The 19,648-nt window shown below is 52.9% G+C and overlaps 1 protein-coding gene across 1 annotated transcript; it reads left to right on the top strand.

Moving 5' to 3' along the window:
* Positions 1–1,619: 1,619 nt before the first annotated feature.
* RASSF5 (Ras association domain family member 5) lies at positions 1,620–16,732 on the top strand. The gene is made up of 5 exons (XM_074163247.1): positions 1,620–1,739; positions 12,589–12,702; positions 14,321–14,618; positions 15,262–15,377; positions 16,580–16,732. Exons 1-5 carry the CDS (start codon positions 1,620–1,622, stop codon positions 16,730–16,732), a joined length of 801 nt encoding a protein of 266 aa, XP_074019348.1.
* The last annotated feature ends 2,916 nt before the right edge of the window (positions 16,733–19,648 follow it).

The following is a 19,648-nucleotide window of genomic DNA, read 5'->3' as shown; positions in this document are numbered from 1 at the left end:
GCAAAATCTGATCGTGCGTGGCCTGGAAAAGCATCCTCCTGTTGGTGTTAAACTTGCTGTGCTCTTCATGTGAACATCTCCCGTGCTTTTGTAGTTCTCCATCGCAGCTACCCTCTTTCTAGTTCTTCCTTTCCAGATCCAGGCTGGTCCCAGGCATGGAACCAGTCCATCCTGCCTTTCGTGGTACCTCTTGCAACTCTTTATTCTTTCTTGGATGGGCTGGCCACGTCTTGTGTGAAGTTTTTGAAGCGTGGGCATAGGATGGGTTTATTCAGAGGCACGATACTCTCAGGCCTCGTTCCTGTTTTCTTCACTGAAATACGGTGGAGAATTTTTAGTGTGTATATTAATACAGCATTGCTGAAGCAGAGTCCTTTTTAACACGGTGTGTCAGGCTTTTTTTTGGTCCCCTCAATTTATTCATGAGTCCACGCTGGTTTCCAGGTGGGTGGGGAGAGCCCATGCTGGGATGTGCTGCATCCCTATGGATGTGCTGCATCCCTATGGATGCATGGCCCCTCACCGGAGCCCTGCCGAGGGTGGATGAGAGCCTTTGGGAGCAGTGCCTTTCCCCAGCCCCTCTCTCCAGAAATACCTGTGATCTTCACCAGGGAGGAAGGTCACAGCTGCTTTAAATGCTGCTGGGTAAAATGCAGGGTATTGGGAGGATGGTGGTGGCTCTGGAGGGGCAGAGGGAGAGGGATGGAGGAGGCTGTGCTGGGTTTCTGCAGGGGGACAGGGGAGCAGGGATGATGCTGTGGCTCTGAGGCTCTTTCTGAGGCCAACGCAGCATTTTAATCAGTCTGGAGCGAGCGCTTCTTGCAAGCAGGACCGAGGAGCTGAACGGCATTTTCCTGGGCTGCAATCAAAGCCGCCTCAGCCGGGTGCCAGCGCTGCTGAAATCGCTCCTGCTGCTCTAAAATTAGCTGTGGAGCAGAGAGGCACCCGCTGCCTCCCCGAGTGTCGTGTCTGGGGGCTGCCAGGATGCTCAAGGAGGGTCTGAGGCCACGTCCTTGCTGGCATCCCCCCTTCCCCACCGCCTTCGGTCAGGCTGGGTCCAGCCTGGGCTTCCTTCCCTGAGACGGCAGATAACGTGGCTCCAGGATGCCCTAACAGGGCAGGAGTGAGAAGCCAGCCTGCCATGGCCGTGCATTTTGGGTGGCAGAGGAGGCGCCGGGGGGTACCCAGAGCCCAAACCCGAGAGAGAAATGTCGCAAGAGGAAGCGGGAGGGCTGTGGGGTGCGAGGCCGGCGCAGGAAGGGGCGGCGAGGCGATGCTGCGCGGGCGCCCAGGGGACCCGACGGCGGGTGGCGAGCGAAGACGGGCACCGTAGAGCAGGGATCGAGCTCAGCTCGTCCCCTTCCATGCTGCCCCAGCGCCGCTGCGCAGGGAGGCGGGTGGAGGAGGAGAGGGAAGGGTTACCCGGCACGGCTGCCTGTTAAAGAGAAATAGCTCCGCTGGCTCCGGAGGATGAGCAGAAGGAGCTATTGCAGATAAGCGCCGGCGAGCCGAGGATGTGAGAGCCGGACGCCGGAGCGGGGACCGCCGATGGTTGCCGGCCCCCCGAGCCCCCCGGCCAGCCCCCTGCGCCCTCGGCCTCTCGCCTCCGCCGGGCTTCGATGACCATCGGCAGCAGCATGAGCAGCGGGTACTGTAGCTTGGATGAAGACCTTGAGGATTGCTTTTTCACGGCAAAAACCTCTTTCTTCCGGAGCACGCCGAACAAGGTCCCTGCCAAGGTAACAGCTTAAAAACTAGTGAGAAGGGGCTGTGCTGAGCGGGAGGTGGGGGGGGGGGTTTGGTGGCCGTGGGGGGGTTGTCTGTGTTTCTGCACGTTTGGCTGCAGGTGCTGCCAAAATTAGCTTGCAGCCAGTGGAGATGCTGGTGGGGAAGGGGGGCTCTGCCCGCTCCCTTCTCTCATCCATGTCTCAACCTTTTGCCGTGCTGGGTTGTCCCGTCCCGTCCCTGGGGGGATCCACGGTGGAGGAGCCGACTCCAAATGTGGTTTCTCAGCTTTGCGGGGCGGGGAGGGGGGGGGTTTGCAGGCATCAACTCTGACATCCCCAGGGTCAGGCTCCCGGCCAGGGACCTGTGGTTTGGCCTCGCAAAATACATGCCGATAGTGAAAATTGCACCTGCCGGGTGGATAGGGAGATGGGGAAAGTTACTGGACTAAATTAATCTGCAAACTTATTAACGCAGTGATGAATTTGGCCCCTTTTTGGGCGCTGGGGTGCATGTGTCTGCCTTGGAGAAGGGGAGAGCGCTTGGCTGGGCAGTGCTTCACCCCAGGGCGAGGTTTCTGTATCAGTAATACTGACAAGGCTGCTTCATGGGGTTTTTTTTTAGTGTTTATTTAAAAAAAAAACACAATCATCCCTGTCATAAACTTTGGGGCCCCAACCAGAACTGAGCATAAAAGGAGAAGGCACGAAGGCGCTGCTGCGGAAGTGGGGGTTTTGCTCAGGAACAAGAGCTGAGAGATGAGATCTGGCCCCGGGGAGCTGCTTTTTCACTTTAAAAAAAAAAATAAAAAAAAAAAAATTTAAAATTCCCCAGCACCGAGGCGCTCCTGTGCGGGCTCCGCTGTATTTGCAGGGCCGAGGCTGCCGAGCTGCAATCCCCAGCAGGAGCTTTGGGGTTCGCCTTTCTGCAGCGTGGAGTCGGGAGGGCTCTGCCGCCAACCTGGGCTGTTCTCCTTTTTTTTTGGGGGGGGAACACGAAGATCTGGGGGAGAGTTTAAATCCACTGGTAATTTTATTTTGATTTCTTTGGAAGAAATGCTCCCTGGGGTTTAACACGGGATATTCCCTGTTAGCCAGCAGCTCCCTCTCGCTATGATTAACCGACACGTACTGCTGGTTTTTAAATGTCATTTGATGATTCATTTGTGTAGGAGCCGTGAACGAGCGCGGCGTTAGCGCGGGGTGCAGCGCCTCTTGCACTGGTTTATCGCTGTTCTGTTTGAGCCAGGGCACTGCAGATCCTCAGCCACCTTTCAAAATCAGCCTGATCGTAGTCGTGCCCGGGGGGGCTCTCCCTCGCAGAAGGGTCGGGGGCTTCTGCGGCCCCTTTTCGCCCGGCTCCTCACCTGGATGTAGCCGGCGTGGGCGACAGACCTCGCGGCTGCTGGAGAAGATGGAGCTTTTCGGGGGTTTGGTGTTACAGGGAGGAAATGGTTCCTGTGCATGAAAAAAGAAAAACCAAAACACAACAACCACATACACAAAATTTGCTGCTCAAGTAAATGACGTTGTGTAATGGGTCTGCGCGTGGAGGAGAGTCCTTAGGTTTTTCCAGATGGGGTTGGAAACCATCCTCAGGCCTGATGGGAGAAGGTTTTTGGGGGTTTGTAGCATGCTGTGGGGTTGTTGGTAGCACAGGTCCTGCGAGAGGATGAGGATGGGCCTCAGCTCTGGATGGAGCTGACCCTGGACTGTGGTGGGGAGGAGGAGGAGGAGATGGTGGCGGTCTGGTGAGACCAGGCTGGATGGTGTGCAGAGGAGAGCATGTTCCTGGGGAGCAGCCAGCAAAGTAGAGGGACAGGAGATAGGCCCAGCCCCAAGGTGGACATCTCCTTTGGGGTTTGCTTCACTCCCTGTCCCCCCTTTCTTACTTGGCATCTTCTCTTGAGCAATATTATTGAATGTGGAATTCCACCACCGCACTCAGTGCAGGAGCTGCGTGTGGCAGCAGCATTGCATTTCACCACCAAGTACGGTACCTGCTTGTGGCCATGTGCAAAAAACCATCCTATTGGACCCAAAAGTGAGTTAACCTGCTGGGTGTGTTTGGAACTGCAGTGTTTGTCCATCTTTAGGCGCCCAGGAATGATTCCTGAGCCCAGGATGCCCAGTGTGGTCAGTGTGGCAGCTGCTGGCCCGTGGGCATGCCCTGCGCTGGGCAGGAATAAGCTCAATACAGGTAACTTAGAGTCTTAAAAGACTCTGAAAACAATCCCAGAGGAAACGTGTTGTCCGTGGGGTAGGAGGAGGCAGACAGGCCTCCCGCCATTAAAAAAATAAAGAGCAGAATTTGATCACTGTGATTAAAGAAACGATTTTTCTGATTGAAATAACTGTATTAGTCTGAAGAGCCTCTTTCTAGGAATTTTGTAATTTCTTTTTATTTTCAGAACCAGCAGCATAATCACTCTTCATTAGCAAAGAGCCGTTTTAGATCTCAGATGTGACCTCATCCCCAGAGATCTATTACTTGGCATTTTCCTGACTCTTCAGCTGAACGGCTTCAGTGGCTTCTGCCTGGAGCCTGATTGCTTAAAACTCTGCAGAATTGCTCTTGGAGTCCTGCATCGGTGGCTGCCGGGAGAGCCGGCTTAGAGGAGAAAGGGGCAAGTTTCTGTCCAAGAATAGAGAACAGGAGGGCTGGAATGCAGGCCCTCAGGGTGGGATCCCCCCAGGGGTAGGATCCAGGGGTGAGGGCGATGGGGCCAGGTCCGTGCCCGGGCAGGGGTCCCTGCCGGAACCTAGCAGGCAAAAGCCTCCTCTGCTGAAGCTGTGGCATCGTGGCGGTGCTCGTGGTGGGATGCACGGATGATGGTGCTGTGCTACTAGGTGCTGGTGTTGCTCTGTGGAGCAGAGACCACCATGGGGGGTCCCCTGTGATAGAGGGAGCAGCCAGCGGGGAGTTTCATGGGCTCGGGCAAGAATTGGAGGACACCGCAGTGGTGGTTTTGGCCCTGTCTCTGTTTTGTCCCTCTCTTTGACCCCTCCATGGCGGCAACGTGCGGTGGTGCCTGCAATGGGGGCTACATCCCTGGAGGAGATCAAAACCTAAGCAGGGGCTGGATGAGGTGATCTCCAAGATCCCATACAGCCTTGGAGAAACCCCCTAGTCCCCAAATTGGCTGGCCATTGGGTGCAGATCTGTGCCGTTTGGGGGCTGCAGGTAACCAGCAACAGTTCGTGTTGCCTGCATTGGGTGGGCAGAGGGGCATCCCCCTGCCTGGTGCAGTGCAGGGTGCGATGCAGAAGGAGGCAGAGCCGAGGGACCAGTACAAGGCCCTGTCCTTGGCCCCTTGTCTCCATCCTCCGAAGGATTGTTGGATCATGGAGTGATTTCCAGAGGGGAGGCAGGTCTGCAGGGGGTCTGGCACAGCCTGGGACACAGGGGTGGTGCTGGAGCACCTCTCCTGGGGAAAAGGGGCTTCTCCTGGCCCTGCGAGGCTGCGATCAGTTCCCAAATGTCTGCTCCCAAGGATCAGCAGATCCCTCTGATCCACGCAGCCTCCTCGATCTGGGCTGGGGTCTCACCAGTCTGGTCTCTGCGCGCAGATGGTGGTGTGGTTGGGCACCCGTGGGGTCCTGTCCAGCCCAGACCCCCCTGAGATGAGGAGAACCTGCTCAGCTCTTGCTGCTGAGCAGGGATGCGGCAGTAAAAACGGTTTCTAAGTGAAATCTCCATGGCAATCAAAACACCGAGCCCATCTTCACTTGCCTCTAACCTCTCTGAAATGCAGCACCGATCCTTCTCGCCTTCTCTAGAGATGCACTGCTCTCCTGTCTTTTGCCTTTTCCCCTGAACTCCAAAGTAAACCGCAGCATCTTATTTGAATTTCTCAAAGGGAGTGAAATATGTTGTTTGGGTTGGGTTTTTTTGGTGTTTTGGGTTGTTGTTTGTTTGTTTTTTTTCTCCAGATCTGTTGTATGATTCTTCCCCCTGCCTGTCCATGCTCGAGCAGTCGATCTTTTCCCCACGTAGTGCTGTGAACCGTGGGAGTGTGCGGTGGCGGGGGAGGCACCGGGCGTTTGGCAGTGATGGAGAGCTGTGTGAGAGCAGAGATGTCCCAGCTCCCTGGTGACTGTGATCGGGCTGTGAGGTGCTACCCCAGCCCCACTGCTCCCTGCTGCACCTGGGTTTACAGTTCTGAGCTGCCGGTTCTCATGTTTCTGGCTCAAATTTGGAGCATTCACATTTCTCTTCAGTCCTCCGTGCTGTGGTGTGATGGTGATCACAGGGTTTGGGCTGGTGATGCTCCTCTGAACTGTGGCTCCCTGGCCAGCAGCTTCTCTGGGCTTTGTTTTCTGATTTTCAAGACAGATCTTTCCTTATTAAGCAGAAGAATTAAGGATTGATGCCCTGAGGCATAAAATCCCTCCAGAAGAGGTCTTAGAAGTACTCATGCAATCTGAAAGTGGGAGCCAAAGCGAGAGCTTGGGCTGAGTTTTGGGGAATGCAAATTGTCAAGCGTCGCTGATGTAAATGGCGATGGACCTGTGCCCGAGCACGCCAGGGAGGACTTGGCCACTCCTGCCTCTAGATAAGACGGTCGTTGCCAAGAATATGGTGATGTTGGGCCAAATCCATCTCCACCGTTCTGCTGTTCAAATCCATTCGCTAAATAACTGGTGAGGAGAACTGGCTGGGAGCGAGGGACAGGGATAGTGTCCCCGAGGCTGCTTGGTGGCTGCAGGGAAGCAGCACTCACTCCAAGCAGCGCCCCGTGGAAGTGCAGGCTCAGCCTTTCTCCCTAGGGTGCCTTTCTGTGTCTGGTTTTATGGCTACCAAAGCCATGGTTCATGAGGTGCTGGTCTTCCACCTCCTGAGCTGTGCATCCAACCATGTGCTGGCTCCTTGGGGCTGGCTGGGGCTGTGGTGGGATGGGGAGCTGTGGGGAGAGGACACCGTCCTGTCTAGAGCTGTTATTCCCAGCAGAGAGCTCTGCCATGGTGCGGAGCTGCTGCCTTTCTTGCTTTAAAAAGGTTTTTAAGTTGGGGATTAACTTCTACAAGGTGAGAGGCTGTAGGAAGGACACTCTTCAGCTGGAGCCCGTCTCTCCTGGCATCCTTGCAAACCGATAAATAGACAAATCTGTCACTGAGGCTTTGTTACTGCCTTTCTTGGCTTAGAATCGCTCCTTTGAGAGTATGTCACCATAATCGTGATGGCCCATGGGTTTTTTACCTCCCCCGTAATAGCCTGTCACAAGCTTATGGCTCATTAGGTGAATGGTAGATTGCGAAGAGGAGGCCGGTGTGGCTAACTCGCTGGGGCCACGGCTACCCAGCCCTGGGCCATGGGCATTGTGCGTCTCAGCCGCCTGCCTCGTCCCAGGGCACTTGTTCTGGGCGGCTTTTATCCTGCCGAGCATTAGCCCAAGTGCCAGCTGAGGCTCAAGTCCTTTCTTACAATAGGTATTTCTTACAGTTGAGAAATAATGTAGGTTATGGAAGGGGAGCCCGTTTGCAGCAGGCTGTGATGGGCAGGGGGAGGACACGGGCAGGTCCACCTCGCCGTGCTGCTGTGGGTGCCCTGGGCCACCGTGGCCAGGCTCGGTCCTCTGCAGCCCGTGGTGCCTACGTCCCACTGCAAGTTATTTTATGGCAGCTTCACAGAGGACAGTAAACTGCTGAATTTAAATGATGCTGGCACACATTACTTGTGGGTTTAACTCTGGCATCCATGGCCATGCAATGTTCTGCGCCAGGTTTTTGACAGGGTGGGAGTGGGAACAGCCTGGCAGCCCCAGTCTCACCATCGCTTCCCTTCCAGTTGCAGGTGAGGGTGGAGGGATGGAGGCGATGGGAACGTGCTGGTTTTTCAGACTGGCACACAGACGTCATGGTGTGCTGCCATGCGGCCAGGACATCCCCGAGGGTGGCTGATATGGCTTTTTCCCGGTTTCCAGCCGGGAGAGCCGCGGGTCCGGCAGGGACTGCCAGGGTTGAGGCGCAGGCAGAGTTACCGAGCTGTTGTTTTGTTAACAGCTTGTTTCATCCTGTCCCGGTACGACAGGAAATGTGGCAACGGTTTATGGTTAATAGCTTCTGTTTTTCTTCCTTCGGCCAGAATTGCATAGTCTGCACCAGAAACTTTGCAAAACCGGAGGTCCGGGTAGGTTTGTGAAGAGCAAGAAGTAGCTGATTTAATTGTACATGACGGAAGAAGCAGCACTTCTCCTTCCAGACCATGGCTGCCCTTCCCTGGGCTCCCCCCGCCGTGGCTCGGGTCCTGCTGGGCTGGTTCGGGTCCCGCTGGCAGGCGGGTTTTGGTCTGTAAAAGAGAAAAGCAGAGTCTCTGACCGTGGGGTGCCCAGGGGGCTGGGGATGGTGCGGTGGCGGCTGCTGGGGGCTTGTGGCATATCTCTGAGCATTGCTGCCAGGAACAGCAAGAAGAGGTGTGGGGTGAGCCCTTGGAGCCCCAGTGGTCCCGCAGGGCTCCCCCAGCCCTAGATAGCTGCCGGAGCTGGGATGGCGCTGCCCTGGGTCCCACGGGACGGATGGTTTGGGTGTGGAGAGTGTCCCTTGGGTTGAATTGTCCTGTGTGCTGTGCTCATCAGCCCCACAGTGGGATTGCTGCGTAGAAAGAGATGATTAAAACTTGCTTTGCCTTGAGCCTGACGGTGCAGGAAGAAGGTGAGCTGGTGGATGCTGGTGCAGAGGATGGCTCCTGTGCTGTCCCTGGGCTGGAATTTGCAGTTCTGGCAGTGTTTTGTTGCAGTATTGGTCCAGCTGACTCTCATAACACGTTGCAGTTTTCCTTTTAACATCAAAGCGGTTGTAAGAACTGGCCGAGCTGCGTTTCAGGCTCACTTAGACATTCACGCTGTGGAAGTGGAAACTTCTGGCTTGGTTTTTGCGCCGCAGCTGACGTGTAGGGGACGAGGGGCTTGGGAGTCCCACGCTGCTTTATGCCACACGCACAACCTGATGCTTCGGAGACGCATCTTCAAACCCACAGCCAGGTCGTAGCTGCCGGCAAAGCCGAGAGCCCCCTGCGAGGTCACTGGTTTTATTTTCCAGGGCAGGTCGGTTACTCTCCGCACACCTTAGATTGTGCTGCCGTGGAAACAGTTAAACCATCTGTCACTGACACTGGGAGCTTAATAACAGCAAATTAATTCCACACCGGGTGCGAGATGACTTACAAAATAACCCAAAGAGAACATAATAAGGCCGTTAAAACCTGTGTTTGTCAAATTGTCATAATGCAGGGTTTCTTTTACAATGACAATTGGACATGGAAGGGGAGAGAACAACCTGTTACCTGTAGCTGTGGCCACAAGATCATGTAAATTGTTGGGGTTTTTTTTCCCCGATTTCCCTTCCTGGGTGGGGAAGGGTCATCAGGGATAGAATAATTGTCTAAATGACAATAAACTGTTGTGTGTTCTTCAAACCGTAACACTGGGTTAGACAAAACAAATAGATGTGGTAAATAAATAAATTATGGGCAGCTTTCTTTCCTAATATGTTTTCCCAGACCAAGGTCTGAGCATCAGGAAGCTGCAGGATGGGCAGAGGAAGGCAGTGATTTGGGAAAACCTTTGTGCAGGTGGGAGCTGAGCAGCCTCCTGCCTTTCCCAGCGCTGCCAGGGTGGGGGCAGCAGGTGAGAGGGGCAAACTGCCCCCCCTCCCAGGGCAGCGTGTCCCAGCCATTGTCCCATTCCGGCTTGTGGGAGCAGGATTCGATCTCTGCAGCTGGGCAGCTTTGGGTGCCCCGGCAGGGTCAGCTGCAGGGGTTCGTTGGTGGAGTTGTGCAGGGACACGGCACGAGACTGGTGACGTGGTGCCACCAACACCATGTTCCTGAGCCAGGCTTCCTGCTCCTCCTGCTGCCAGTGATTTAGGTTCCCTGGAGCACAGAGCAATTAGCGTCTGCTGTGAGCCTGCTGTGACACCCTGGGGACCGGCACCGCTCCAGGCTGCTGCCCTCCTGGGTGCACCGTGCGTCCTCCATGGAAACCAGGCAGCATCGTTGCTGTGAGCTGCTCGGAGAGCTCTTAATTGCTGGCATGTGCTATTTTCCACAGCTGGAAGCATCACAAGAGGGGAAGGACTTCTCCCACTGGAGAGGAGCAGGTTGCAGTGACAGGGACAGACTGAGCCGCTCTGTATGTCTCTGCTGTGCGTGTCTGGGAGGGTCTGGGCCAGGGATGAAGTGTGGCACACGTGTCTCACCACCGCGGCTCTGCCCTGCAGCCCGGGGTCCCTTTGGATGCAGGAGGGGATGGTTCCAGGGGTCTCCCTCGCTGGAGACCTCTCTCATCCCTGGGGACAGGCACAGCCACGCTGCCACCCCCCCCAGCGCCGTCAGATGGGGGACGTGAGGAAGTGGAGGCTTTCTGAGAGCACTTCTTCCGTTAACTTAAAGGGAAGTTTGTTGTTTTTCATTTTTTATTTTCCCCAGCGCTACTTTTGAACATCTCTACCCTTGGCATTATTTTTAAGACTCTCACGCCAGCCCAGCACCTGTGTGCAGCTGTATAAGAGCTATTGCAGTCAAGAGACTGCAGTGAAGCATGTGCCTGAGGATTTTGATAAATTAGGGAGTTGAAATTGCCATTATGATAAGTGGATGTTTACGTGCCATTCTTGAATACTTCAGGAAGGCTTTGCTTTTGTTTTCTTAAGGCACTGAACAAGGAGGAGACTGTAATGCAGTGTGAGTGTTCCTCCATTGGGCTCCAAGATCTGCATTTCGGGAGGTCTCGTACTGTTTGCCTGTCTCGAGCAGAAATTGTGAACTCTCATTCAAGCGATTCCCAAGAGAGAATGTGGGGCTTGCGATTCCCAGGGCTCTAGCCATCTTGCCAGATTGCAACCGGGATTTCACTTGGTCCTGTGCTTGATTCTCCTCCTAAAAGAAATATCATGGGTAGCCTGGGGCGATATTGGCTTATTTACAGCTTGCTGCATCCTGGTCTCATGTACTGCGTGGCTGCCTGGGAAGAGACAAGCTTTGCTCCCAAAATTGCTTTTTTTTTTTTTTCCCCTTTTTTTTCCTTTATGGAGGTTAAAGCTTTCGTTCTGTACCGGCCTTGATAGCACATCCCTTCACGCTTTCTGCTCTCTGCTAATGCTGGCTTCTGAGCAAGCCCACACAAAATCTGGGAGCGCTGGTGAAATGTATTCCCAGCCTATCTCCGGGGAAGGTGGGGAGCTGTGGAAAGGCAGCAGAGCGCTGTGCTGGGAAATCCGGCCCACTGAGCATCGTCCAAGGCACACGCAAGCTTGTTTGCAGCAGGTCCGGATTTTGGGATGCTGAAGGCTGTGCTCTAGAGGAAACCTGGTCTCCTGGCTGGATGGAAAGCCCTTCTGCTTTGGGTAACCCCAGGCCAAAGTGGTGTCAAACCTTGATGCACAAGATGAGCCTCATGTAGGGAGTTTCCAGTGGTCTTGTGGCAATAAAGTCATCGAGGCTTCTTGAATGCTGCTGTTGGACCTGCCTTCCAGTAGATTTTTGGGAAAGAGCTCACTAGTTCTTGTGTTCCCACAGTGCCTGGGCTCTGCCATCACGCCGGGTGTGATGGTGGAGGGTCGCATCCTGCTGTTGGGTTTCCAGGGTGTCCGTGGCCTTCACAGCCAGCGCCGCGGTACTCGGGCAGACGGGAGGTGGGAGCGGGGCTCGGGCTCTCGCTCGAGGCTGCTACAAACCTTCTCTGCAAAAACCATCTGCAGCTCTGTGTTCCCGGAGTCTCTTCGGTCTCCCTCCCGGCTCCCCTGACACTGTTCTTGCTCTCACCTTGCTTTTTCCCTTTGAGATGGCCTGTAATTGGCACCGTGGTCCTGCTCCCCTCTAGCGCAGGTCTTGCAGCCGCTCTGACCCCATGGCAGCATCCTCCTGGCTGGGACTCTGCTCCCATCCTGAGTCAGGTCATCCCTCGCTCCTGGAGCTCTGGGCTCTGGTCCGGCGCTTTCTCCAAACCCATTCATTGCCTTTCTGCTTAACCGCTCTAAGCCCTGGGTTGCATTTGGGAGCTGCCTCTCCGCGACTGGATCATGTTTTCCCGTTATTCATTAGCGACATTTCCATGCGCAACCTGCAGGTAGAGCCCTCCTACGCAGAGTCTGTCACTTTGCTTCCCAAGAGGAAATTCCTCCAAACCTGAGCGAGAAGTAGCAGCCGGTGTCCTCCCAGTGAGCCCACACTGACGGGTTTCTGACATGGTCTGGATGCCTTGACTGATTTATTAGCAACTGATTTATTAGTTATGCAGCCACCTTGCCACTTTTGTGATTTATGTGTTGGGGTTTTTTTTTTGTTGTGTTTTTTTTTTTTTTATGTCTCTGTTCTGAGCTATAATTTCCAAAGCTAAGGAGGAGTAATCCAGCAGAGCTTTAACTTCAGGTGCTGCCTGGGTGAACCTGATGGAAGGTGGTTGAGGAGCACCCCGGGTTTTTAAGGGGGTGCCTGGCCTGGGTATGCAGAGTCGCAGATACTGGAAATAGGATGTGATTTTTCAGTGGTGATGCAACAAGCAAAGAAACGCTCGGCAAGTGCAGGTGGCATTTTTGAAAGCGGGTTTTAGAAGCTGGATTCTTTGCCCTGGTTTGTACTGGGATGGCTTTACTGCTCTGTGCCTCAGTGTTCCACTAACTGGGACACTGCGTTTCCCTCCACTGGCTGTCACTGGTGCACAGAGGTGGTTTGGGGCAGGGACGTGGCATCCTGCACGTTTGGCCTCTTGGCAGTAGGGACCATCTCCACCTGCGCCATCGCTGTTACCATGAGCTCAGGGTCTGCGTGGCCTCTTCACTCCTGCATTTCCCAAACACAAGCAGAGCTGGACAGATGTGGTGTTGCCCAATACATGAAACCACTAAAACCTGTCTCTTCTCATTTCAGAATGTAACACAAACAGTAGAAGAAGAAAAACCCGAGCCTCCGACCATCCAGGAGATCAAACAGAAAATTGAAAAATACAATGCAAAAGTTACAAACTGCCTGTTGATGAAGCTGGTATGTACTGGGCAATATTTACCTAATACACAGAAGGGCTGAGCCTGGTTTCCCTGGGCTCTGAACTGAGCCAGGCTCTAGGAAGGCATCTCCAAGGCAAGAGGGCTTGTGGCTGCTGAGATTCTTTGTCTTCCTTACCCAAGAGAAAAAGCAGATTGGGTTTTCTTAGCCTTAGTCACTGACACTTGAGATAACCCTCCCCTGCCTCCATCCCCTTTCATACTGGGAGCACTGGCATGGTAATCTCTGGCCAGCCTTGTGCTGCGAATGACTTGCCACAAATAGATGAGCCCACGTTGTTCCTCCAGGGATGAGTCACGGGGGAGGGCGGGCTGCGAGGCTGCAGTTCAGCAGCTGTCACAGAGGGGATTTAGAAACGCAAAGTGGATTCAGAAAGACAAAGTGTATTTAGAAACGCAAAGTGGATTTGGAAACACAAAGCCTTTCTAGAAAGAGAGGCTTTTCTCCTCTGCCACTGCCGGGCTTGTTTAAGCAGAGGTCTAAGAACCACAGTGGATGTTGTGGACGTTGGAGCTTTGATTGCAAACTTGCTTGTCACCACCCGTTAAGTAAAGCTTTGATGATACGTGGTGAGAAGACAAGGAAATCAACTCCTTTACAAACTGGAATATTGCAAAGGTACAAACTTCACGGGATCTTACAGAGAGTCGGGGAAAAGCTTCTTAAAGAGTGAAATAATTAAACTGTAGAACTTCCAAGAAGAGCAGCCACCTAACTGCCTGGTGCTCGCTGGCAGCTGAAAACAAACCTGAAGTTTATTTAAAATAGTAGATCTTACAATAATTTCCTTTGTGAAGGCTGCACAGTAATTTCTGCTGGAATTTCTCGCCGGCTGATTTTTATCACCCCTTGACCTCAAGGAGTCATTTGGGACCCAAACGGTTACTCTTGAGTTACTTTGCTTGAAGCTTAAGAAAATAGAGTCTTGAGACTCGCTGCAGCACTGGGGCTCGGCTGGGCCCAGCCGCTGGTGGTGGCCCTTAGGTGGGACCAGAGGCCAGTGCTCCCAGCTCCCGAGCGGGATCCCTCGGCTTGTTCCCGGTGGCACCTGTGGATGGACTGTACGGAGCCAGGCTCTTCTCTTGATTTCTGCATTTTTGCAGAGCTGAGGGTAGGGCAAGGGACCTGTCATGAGATGGGCTGATTTTGAATGATTTATTATGACATGGAGATATGAGAATCCCATAAGCAGGGAATAAAACGTGCGGCATACAGTTGGGAGATCTCGCGTAGAGACCTTCCCCGAGGTTTCAAATTCTCACTTAAGTGCAACTACAAATGACATGTAATGGTTTCCATAACTGACTTGTAGCAGTGTTGGGTTTAAATAAGAGGAGATCGCACAGATGTGAGGAAGGGATGAGTCATTACCGAGTGGAAGAAACAGGAGAAAATCAGTAGTGACTAACCCGAAATTACTGGTTACTTTTTACGTGATTAATAAGAAACCCTCAGACTCCTGGCAGTACCGTGGGGTGGAAACTCCTGCAGCCACCCTGCAGGCTGCAGCGCCGGTGACCAGAAAGCCCCTCGTAGTTGGGGGCAGGACTGGAAAAGGCTCCCTGGAGCCTGACCCCCCCCCTCTCCTTTGCTTTAGAACGACGATGGGACGTACACGGGTTTCATTAAAGTGCATTTGAAACTGCGCCGGCCCGTGACGGTGCCGGCAGGGATCCGGCCACAGTCCATCTACGATGCCCTCAAGGAGGTGAACCTGGCCGACATGACGGACAAGAGAACCTCCTTCTACCTGCCGCTGGATGCCATCAAGCAGCTCCACATCAGCAGCACGACCACGGTGAGCGAGGTGATCCACGGGCTCCTGAAGAAGTTCATGGTGGTGGATAACCCTCAGAAGTTTGCACTTTTCAAGGAGATGCGGAAGGATGGGCAAGGTGAGTTCATGTCCTGGGACCCACCGGCTTTCCTGCCACTGATTGGTTTTACCATTTTGTGTTGGAGAAACATACCCCAAGCATTCTTCTAGGAGTCAGTGGTGTGTCAGGCAGGCAGTGCCTAAAAGTCATAGAATCATAGAATGGTTTGGGTTGGAAAGGGCCTTAAAGCCCATCCAGTGCCACCCCCTGCCCTGGGCAGGGACACCTCCCACCAGACCAGGTTGCTCCAAGCCCCCTCCAACCTGGCCTTGAACCCCTCCAGGGATGGGGCAGCCACAGCTTCTCTGGGCAACCTGGGCCAGGGTCCCACCACCCTCACAGCAAAGAATTTCTTCCCCACATCTCATCTCAATCTCCCCTCTTTCAGTTTAAAACTGTCAGATGAATAAATGGCCTGACCTCCCCAGGTCATCACCCCCAGGAGGTGATGCTGCTTAAGGTAATGGGGAATTACTGATTTTCAGAAGGGAGCTGAAGCCACCTAAGACCTAACAGAGATCGTTATGGATGTGTGTTAGAGACTCAGCTGCTTCCACTGTGATCCTGAGCAGCACAGACTGCTTTTACGTGCTCCAGTTGAGCTCCTGAGCTTTGGCCTGGCAGCCACAGGCTGACTGTGGACCTCTGCTGTCCCTTGCAGTGCTCTTCCAGAAGCTCCCTCTCACCGAGTACCCCCTGTACCTCCGGCTGCTGGCGGGCCCCGACACCGACGTGCTCAGCTTCGTGCTGAAGGAAAACGAAACAGGGGAAGTTGAGGTACGTCGGTGACTCTTTCCCTTGGTTTTCACATGAATGTTAGCAGTGTCATGGAGCGCGTGGTGGCGTGGCAGGGCCAGGCCACGCACGGCAGAGACAGCAGGGGCTGGAGCCGTGCCACGCAAGCAACGCTGCTGGATTTGCCTGCTAAAATCCTGACTGTGATATCAGTTTTTCTCCAGATGAATTATCAACTGAATGGGCTGCTTGTACCTTACTTAAAAACAAACAAACAAACAAAAAAACCCAAACGTTGGGTAATTTATTGCTCCTAAATTATGTTGGTTTAAAAAAAAAACCTCAAGCTTGAGCTGTGAAAATGCTGAGGCCAGTTTTGATGGCCAACCCATAATCTGTTTACAGAACCAAGCAACGCCACCCCAGAGTTAATCCTCCATAATTAGATTAGCTAAACGCTGTTATAAGCAGTCCCCTAATTTAAGCAGAAGCCGGGGACACTCAGGTAATAAATTTGCAGCCGAGTTTTTGGCTGCAATCATGCTCCCCACTATGACGAAGGCCAACGCTGGGAGCTGCCACGTCCCGTGGGATTCTGCCCCGCATGGGGTGCCTGGGCTGTGCTGTGTCACCGGAGGAGTGGGGCTGCAGTGGCAGGGACACCATGGGGACACCGGCTCCGTGGGGACACGGCGCTGCTGAGCAGGCACAGGACAGCAGTCATTAAGTGATGGCAATTGTCACCCTTGGCCCTGCGGTGGAGGTGACAGCCGGAGCAGCCAGGCTGCTGGCACCCCGTGCCAAGAGCTTTGCTCTGAAGCTCCAACAGTTTTGGTAACTTTGCAGTAAAATAAAGAGAACTGGCTCCTGCTGGGACCTCCCCCCCACCTTCATAAAGGGAAGTGCGAGTGAATGCCGTGTCAGTTATTTCCATATATATTTCAATTCCCTAGGGAGCTCTGCCATCTCTTGCAGCGGGAGCTTTAATTCACCTGAGTAAAGATGATTTCTATTAAATCTACGGTCTCAGGGGCTCAGGGCTGGGATGGTCCTTGATGCTGTAGCCCATTATCCCAGCTCTCTCACAACGTGACGCTGTGAGATTAAGCTGCCTGGAGATCAGATACATGTTTAAATGTCTTCTATTGTTCCTCTTTACAGATTCAGGGGGAATAAAAAACAACACAAAAGCAGCAAGGTGAACGGTTTGTGCTTATTTTCCTCTGTTTCTGCTGTTTCTGCAGTGGGACGCGTTCTCCATCCCAGAGCTACAGAACTTCTTGATGATACTGGACAAAGAGGAGAAGGACAAAATCCAGCAGGTGCAGAGGAAGTACGAGAAGTTTAAACAGAGACTGCAGCAGACCCTGAAAGAAGCCAGAGGCAAGCCGGGATAGCCCCTCGGGAGGCACCGGGCACCAGACTAAGTTACATACTATTTTTAAAATGAAAAGACACTTCTCAGGACACCTTATAGTAGTCACTTTCCCTTTTCACCCTTCCATTAAGGACTGGCTCCCAGCACCCATAAAATGAACACAGAGCATTTCCTTCTTCTGAAACCTCTTATCCCAGGACCGGAGCCAGTCAAAGAACGGGAAACCTGTTTGTTGACGGCCACAGTTTTAAAACCAAACGCAGCTGCTGCTTCGCTTTTCAGCTCCACCGTCTGATGGAGAAGCCCCGTGGAAAACGCCGAGTGTTAAACCCCAACAGGAGCATCTCCCGGCTGATGTTGTGAGCAGGGTAACACTTGCCATTCACGCTCCTCCCAGCCACGTGCGTGTCCCCGTTCGGCGGTGCCGGGGCTCGTGGCGTTGTCCCCACGTGGCCGAGTCCTCGTTTTGTAAGTAGAGCGCAGGAAGCGGCAGATTCAGCGGAGGAGGTGGTTGCACCAAACCGTGTGGGTGTTGCAGCCGTAGCCAATGTCGGACGGACTCGTTCAGGGCTGAGAGAGCCAGGGAAGGGTGAAGTCCTGACACCACGGCAGCTGCAACACCCAAACAGTCTGTCAGTAAGTGTTATTGAAACTTGGTAATATTAATTTCAGGAAAAGTCGTCCATTTTGATTCTAGGTAACTTCCAGTTTTGAGAACAGATGTGAATTAAAGCAACTACCCCTGATGCTGAGCTAAGATAGCCAGTGTTTTACCAGTTTTGTACTCGGTAGGAATTGGGACCTACGTTTAAAAGCGTAAAGATGGTGGTTGGGGCATGGGCCAACGGTTCGATACTGAATGTTTAGCAATACATATCCAACAGAGTGAGCCAGGAAAGCTCCAAACCCTCTTTCACAAATCAAACCCACTCTGAGTGACGAACAGGTCTGGCCCCGAGGGAGAGGAGCCGAGACTGGGGCCAGGCATGGACATGGCGCCAGGAGCACAGGGATCCTTAGTGCCGGGAGAGAAGGGGAACCAAGGCTCGGGTGTCCTCCTCACGGCTGTGCCTCCTCTCGCTAACTCTCCTTGTGCTGCTCCCCCACCATCCTGTCCCTGACATGCCACCTTCTCTTGTCACTCTGTACATGGCGTCTCCTCCTCCCCACTCCCCCTCGGTGCTCTGCCTGCATGGCCGGGGAGGTTTCGCTCCCTACGTGGAGCTGGGAAGTCTCTCTCCCCCTCTCTCAGGGTCCCCGCTGTTTTCGATGCACGCACTGCGCATCCTTGATAAAAATCCTTGAGCTGGAGCGTCAGTTCCTGCCATAACTCCAAGCGGCCACCCTGATCCCCCTGGGGCCATGTTTACTCCGTGCTTGGTCCCGAGCACAGCCAGGTCCGGTCTTCCCGCTTGTTTACACAGGACATCGCAACAAAGCGTAAAGATAGAACGGAATATTCACAATATTCGGATTCAGACAGAGCATGTGGAAGGGTTTCGAAGTGACCCGATGAAGGAGTGTCCCTCAGCTCGCTGCAGGCCGCTGGGCCCCCACCAGCGTGGGGCGGGAAGGGAGGCAACAGGTTGGGGGGTCACAGTTACCACAGAGACGATGTGGAAGACTCCAAAATTTACCTCAGTGCCTTTTTTTTTTTTTTTTTTTTTTCCCCCTTAAGTGTGAAAACTTTGCATTTGGGGCTAAAGGTGGAAATTGGGAAGGGGCTTTTGCCACGAGGCCTTCTCAGTCCTGTCCCCACAAGTACCTGAAGCTCTGTTGCGATGAGGCCGCTTTCGTCCACGGAGGGACGAGGAGCTGTTTTGTTTCCTTCTTGAAGGTGACTGCTTGGGATTATTTTTATTTTTTTTTTCCAGATTTATACTTGACTATGTTTGTTTATAAACAATAAGAGAGCAACTGCATCACTTAAAGCCCCTCGGTTTGTAGAAATGCCGCTTTCTGCAGGCTCTCACGGCTCCTGTCTCGGTGGTGGAGAAGGCTTTGGTGGAAGGGCCTCCCGCCGCGCTGTACCCCACACCCAGAGGACCTTTAACGTGGCGCCAGCCCAAATAGAGCAGCAATTTCCACGCTCTGGGGCTGTTTGTCCATTTATAAGAATACTTATTACTTCACCGTGCACTCGTGAAGTAATTTAAATAACGTTGATCTAGCGCTTGGAGTCTTGGAAGCGCTGTATAAATACTTCTGTTCAGTCAAGGGGAAGAACACTGTAAAAACTGCTGTTGGTTTGGAGAAGATCCAGACGCTTGGTTTTTAAATCCCTTATCCTGCCGGCTAAAAGTTGTAAAGATTTCTTTTCTGTTGTTGTTGTTTTCTACTAGAGTTCTGGTGACCATCACCCTCTCCTCCCCTGGAACCCAGCATGTCTTTGACATTTGGTAGAAGGCATGGCTTTTATGCAATTCCCGTGAATGCTGCTGAAAAACCTCCCGCAAAAGTGGAGGGCTCTTTCTTTTTTGGTTTTTCAAGAGAGGGGGCGGTGGAAGACTTTTGGTAGATCTCGAAACTCAAATTCTCAATGGTCGGTTGAGCTGTGTCGAGGATAGAAGGATCAGCCCCTTCCTTAAGCGCAAAATACTGTTGGCAGTGCCTTTGGTTCGAATATTGTCTTGCCTAGGTCATGTGAATTTTATTTTTCATGTCTATTGTAAAACATGTAAAATAATGTGTATAGAATGGAATAGTAAAGCTTCTATGGCAAAGTGAAATGCATTTTTGCAATGCTGTAATTTATTTTTATTACTCCCTAGTAATTCTATGGCATTTTTAAAAAATGTCTCACTTCTGGCTTTTTTGAAGGTTCTGAAACTACTTGTTCATATGCAGACAGTGTAAAAGACAACGATAATAAAACTGTCGGTAATTAAAGAAACCACTTTGACTTCTTTTTCTGGCGCCCTCCTCTGGAACTTTC

Source organism: Numenius arquata, chromosome 24, assembly GCF_964106895.1.
Source record: "Numenius arquata chromosome 24, bNumArq3.hap1.1, whole genome shotgun sequence".
Classification (NCBI taxonomy): Eukaryota; Metazoa; Chordata; class Aves; order Charadriiformes; family Scolopacidae; genus Numenius; species Numenius arquata.
Note: the sequence above shows the minus strand (reverse complement) of the source record. Positions and strands in the feature narration are given on the sequence as shown.

Bases quoted from the DNA above. Each gene is read 5' to 3' on its own strand.
- RASSF5 (XM_074163247.1), top strand. From the start codon at position 1,620: ATGACCATCGGCAGCAGCATGAGCAGCGGGTACTGTAGCTTGGATGAA. The intron at 1,740-12,588 runs GTAACAGCTTAA...TTCTCATTTCAG, and splicing joins CGAACAAGGTCCCTGCCAAG to AATGTAACACAAACAGTAGA. The intron at 12,703-14,320 runs GTATGTACTGGG...CCTTTGCTTTAG, and splicing joins ACTGCCTGTTGATGAAGCTG to AACGACGATGGGACGTACAC.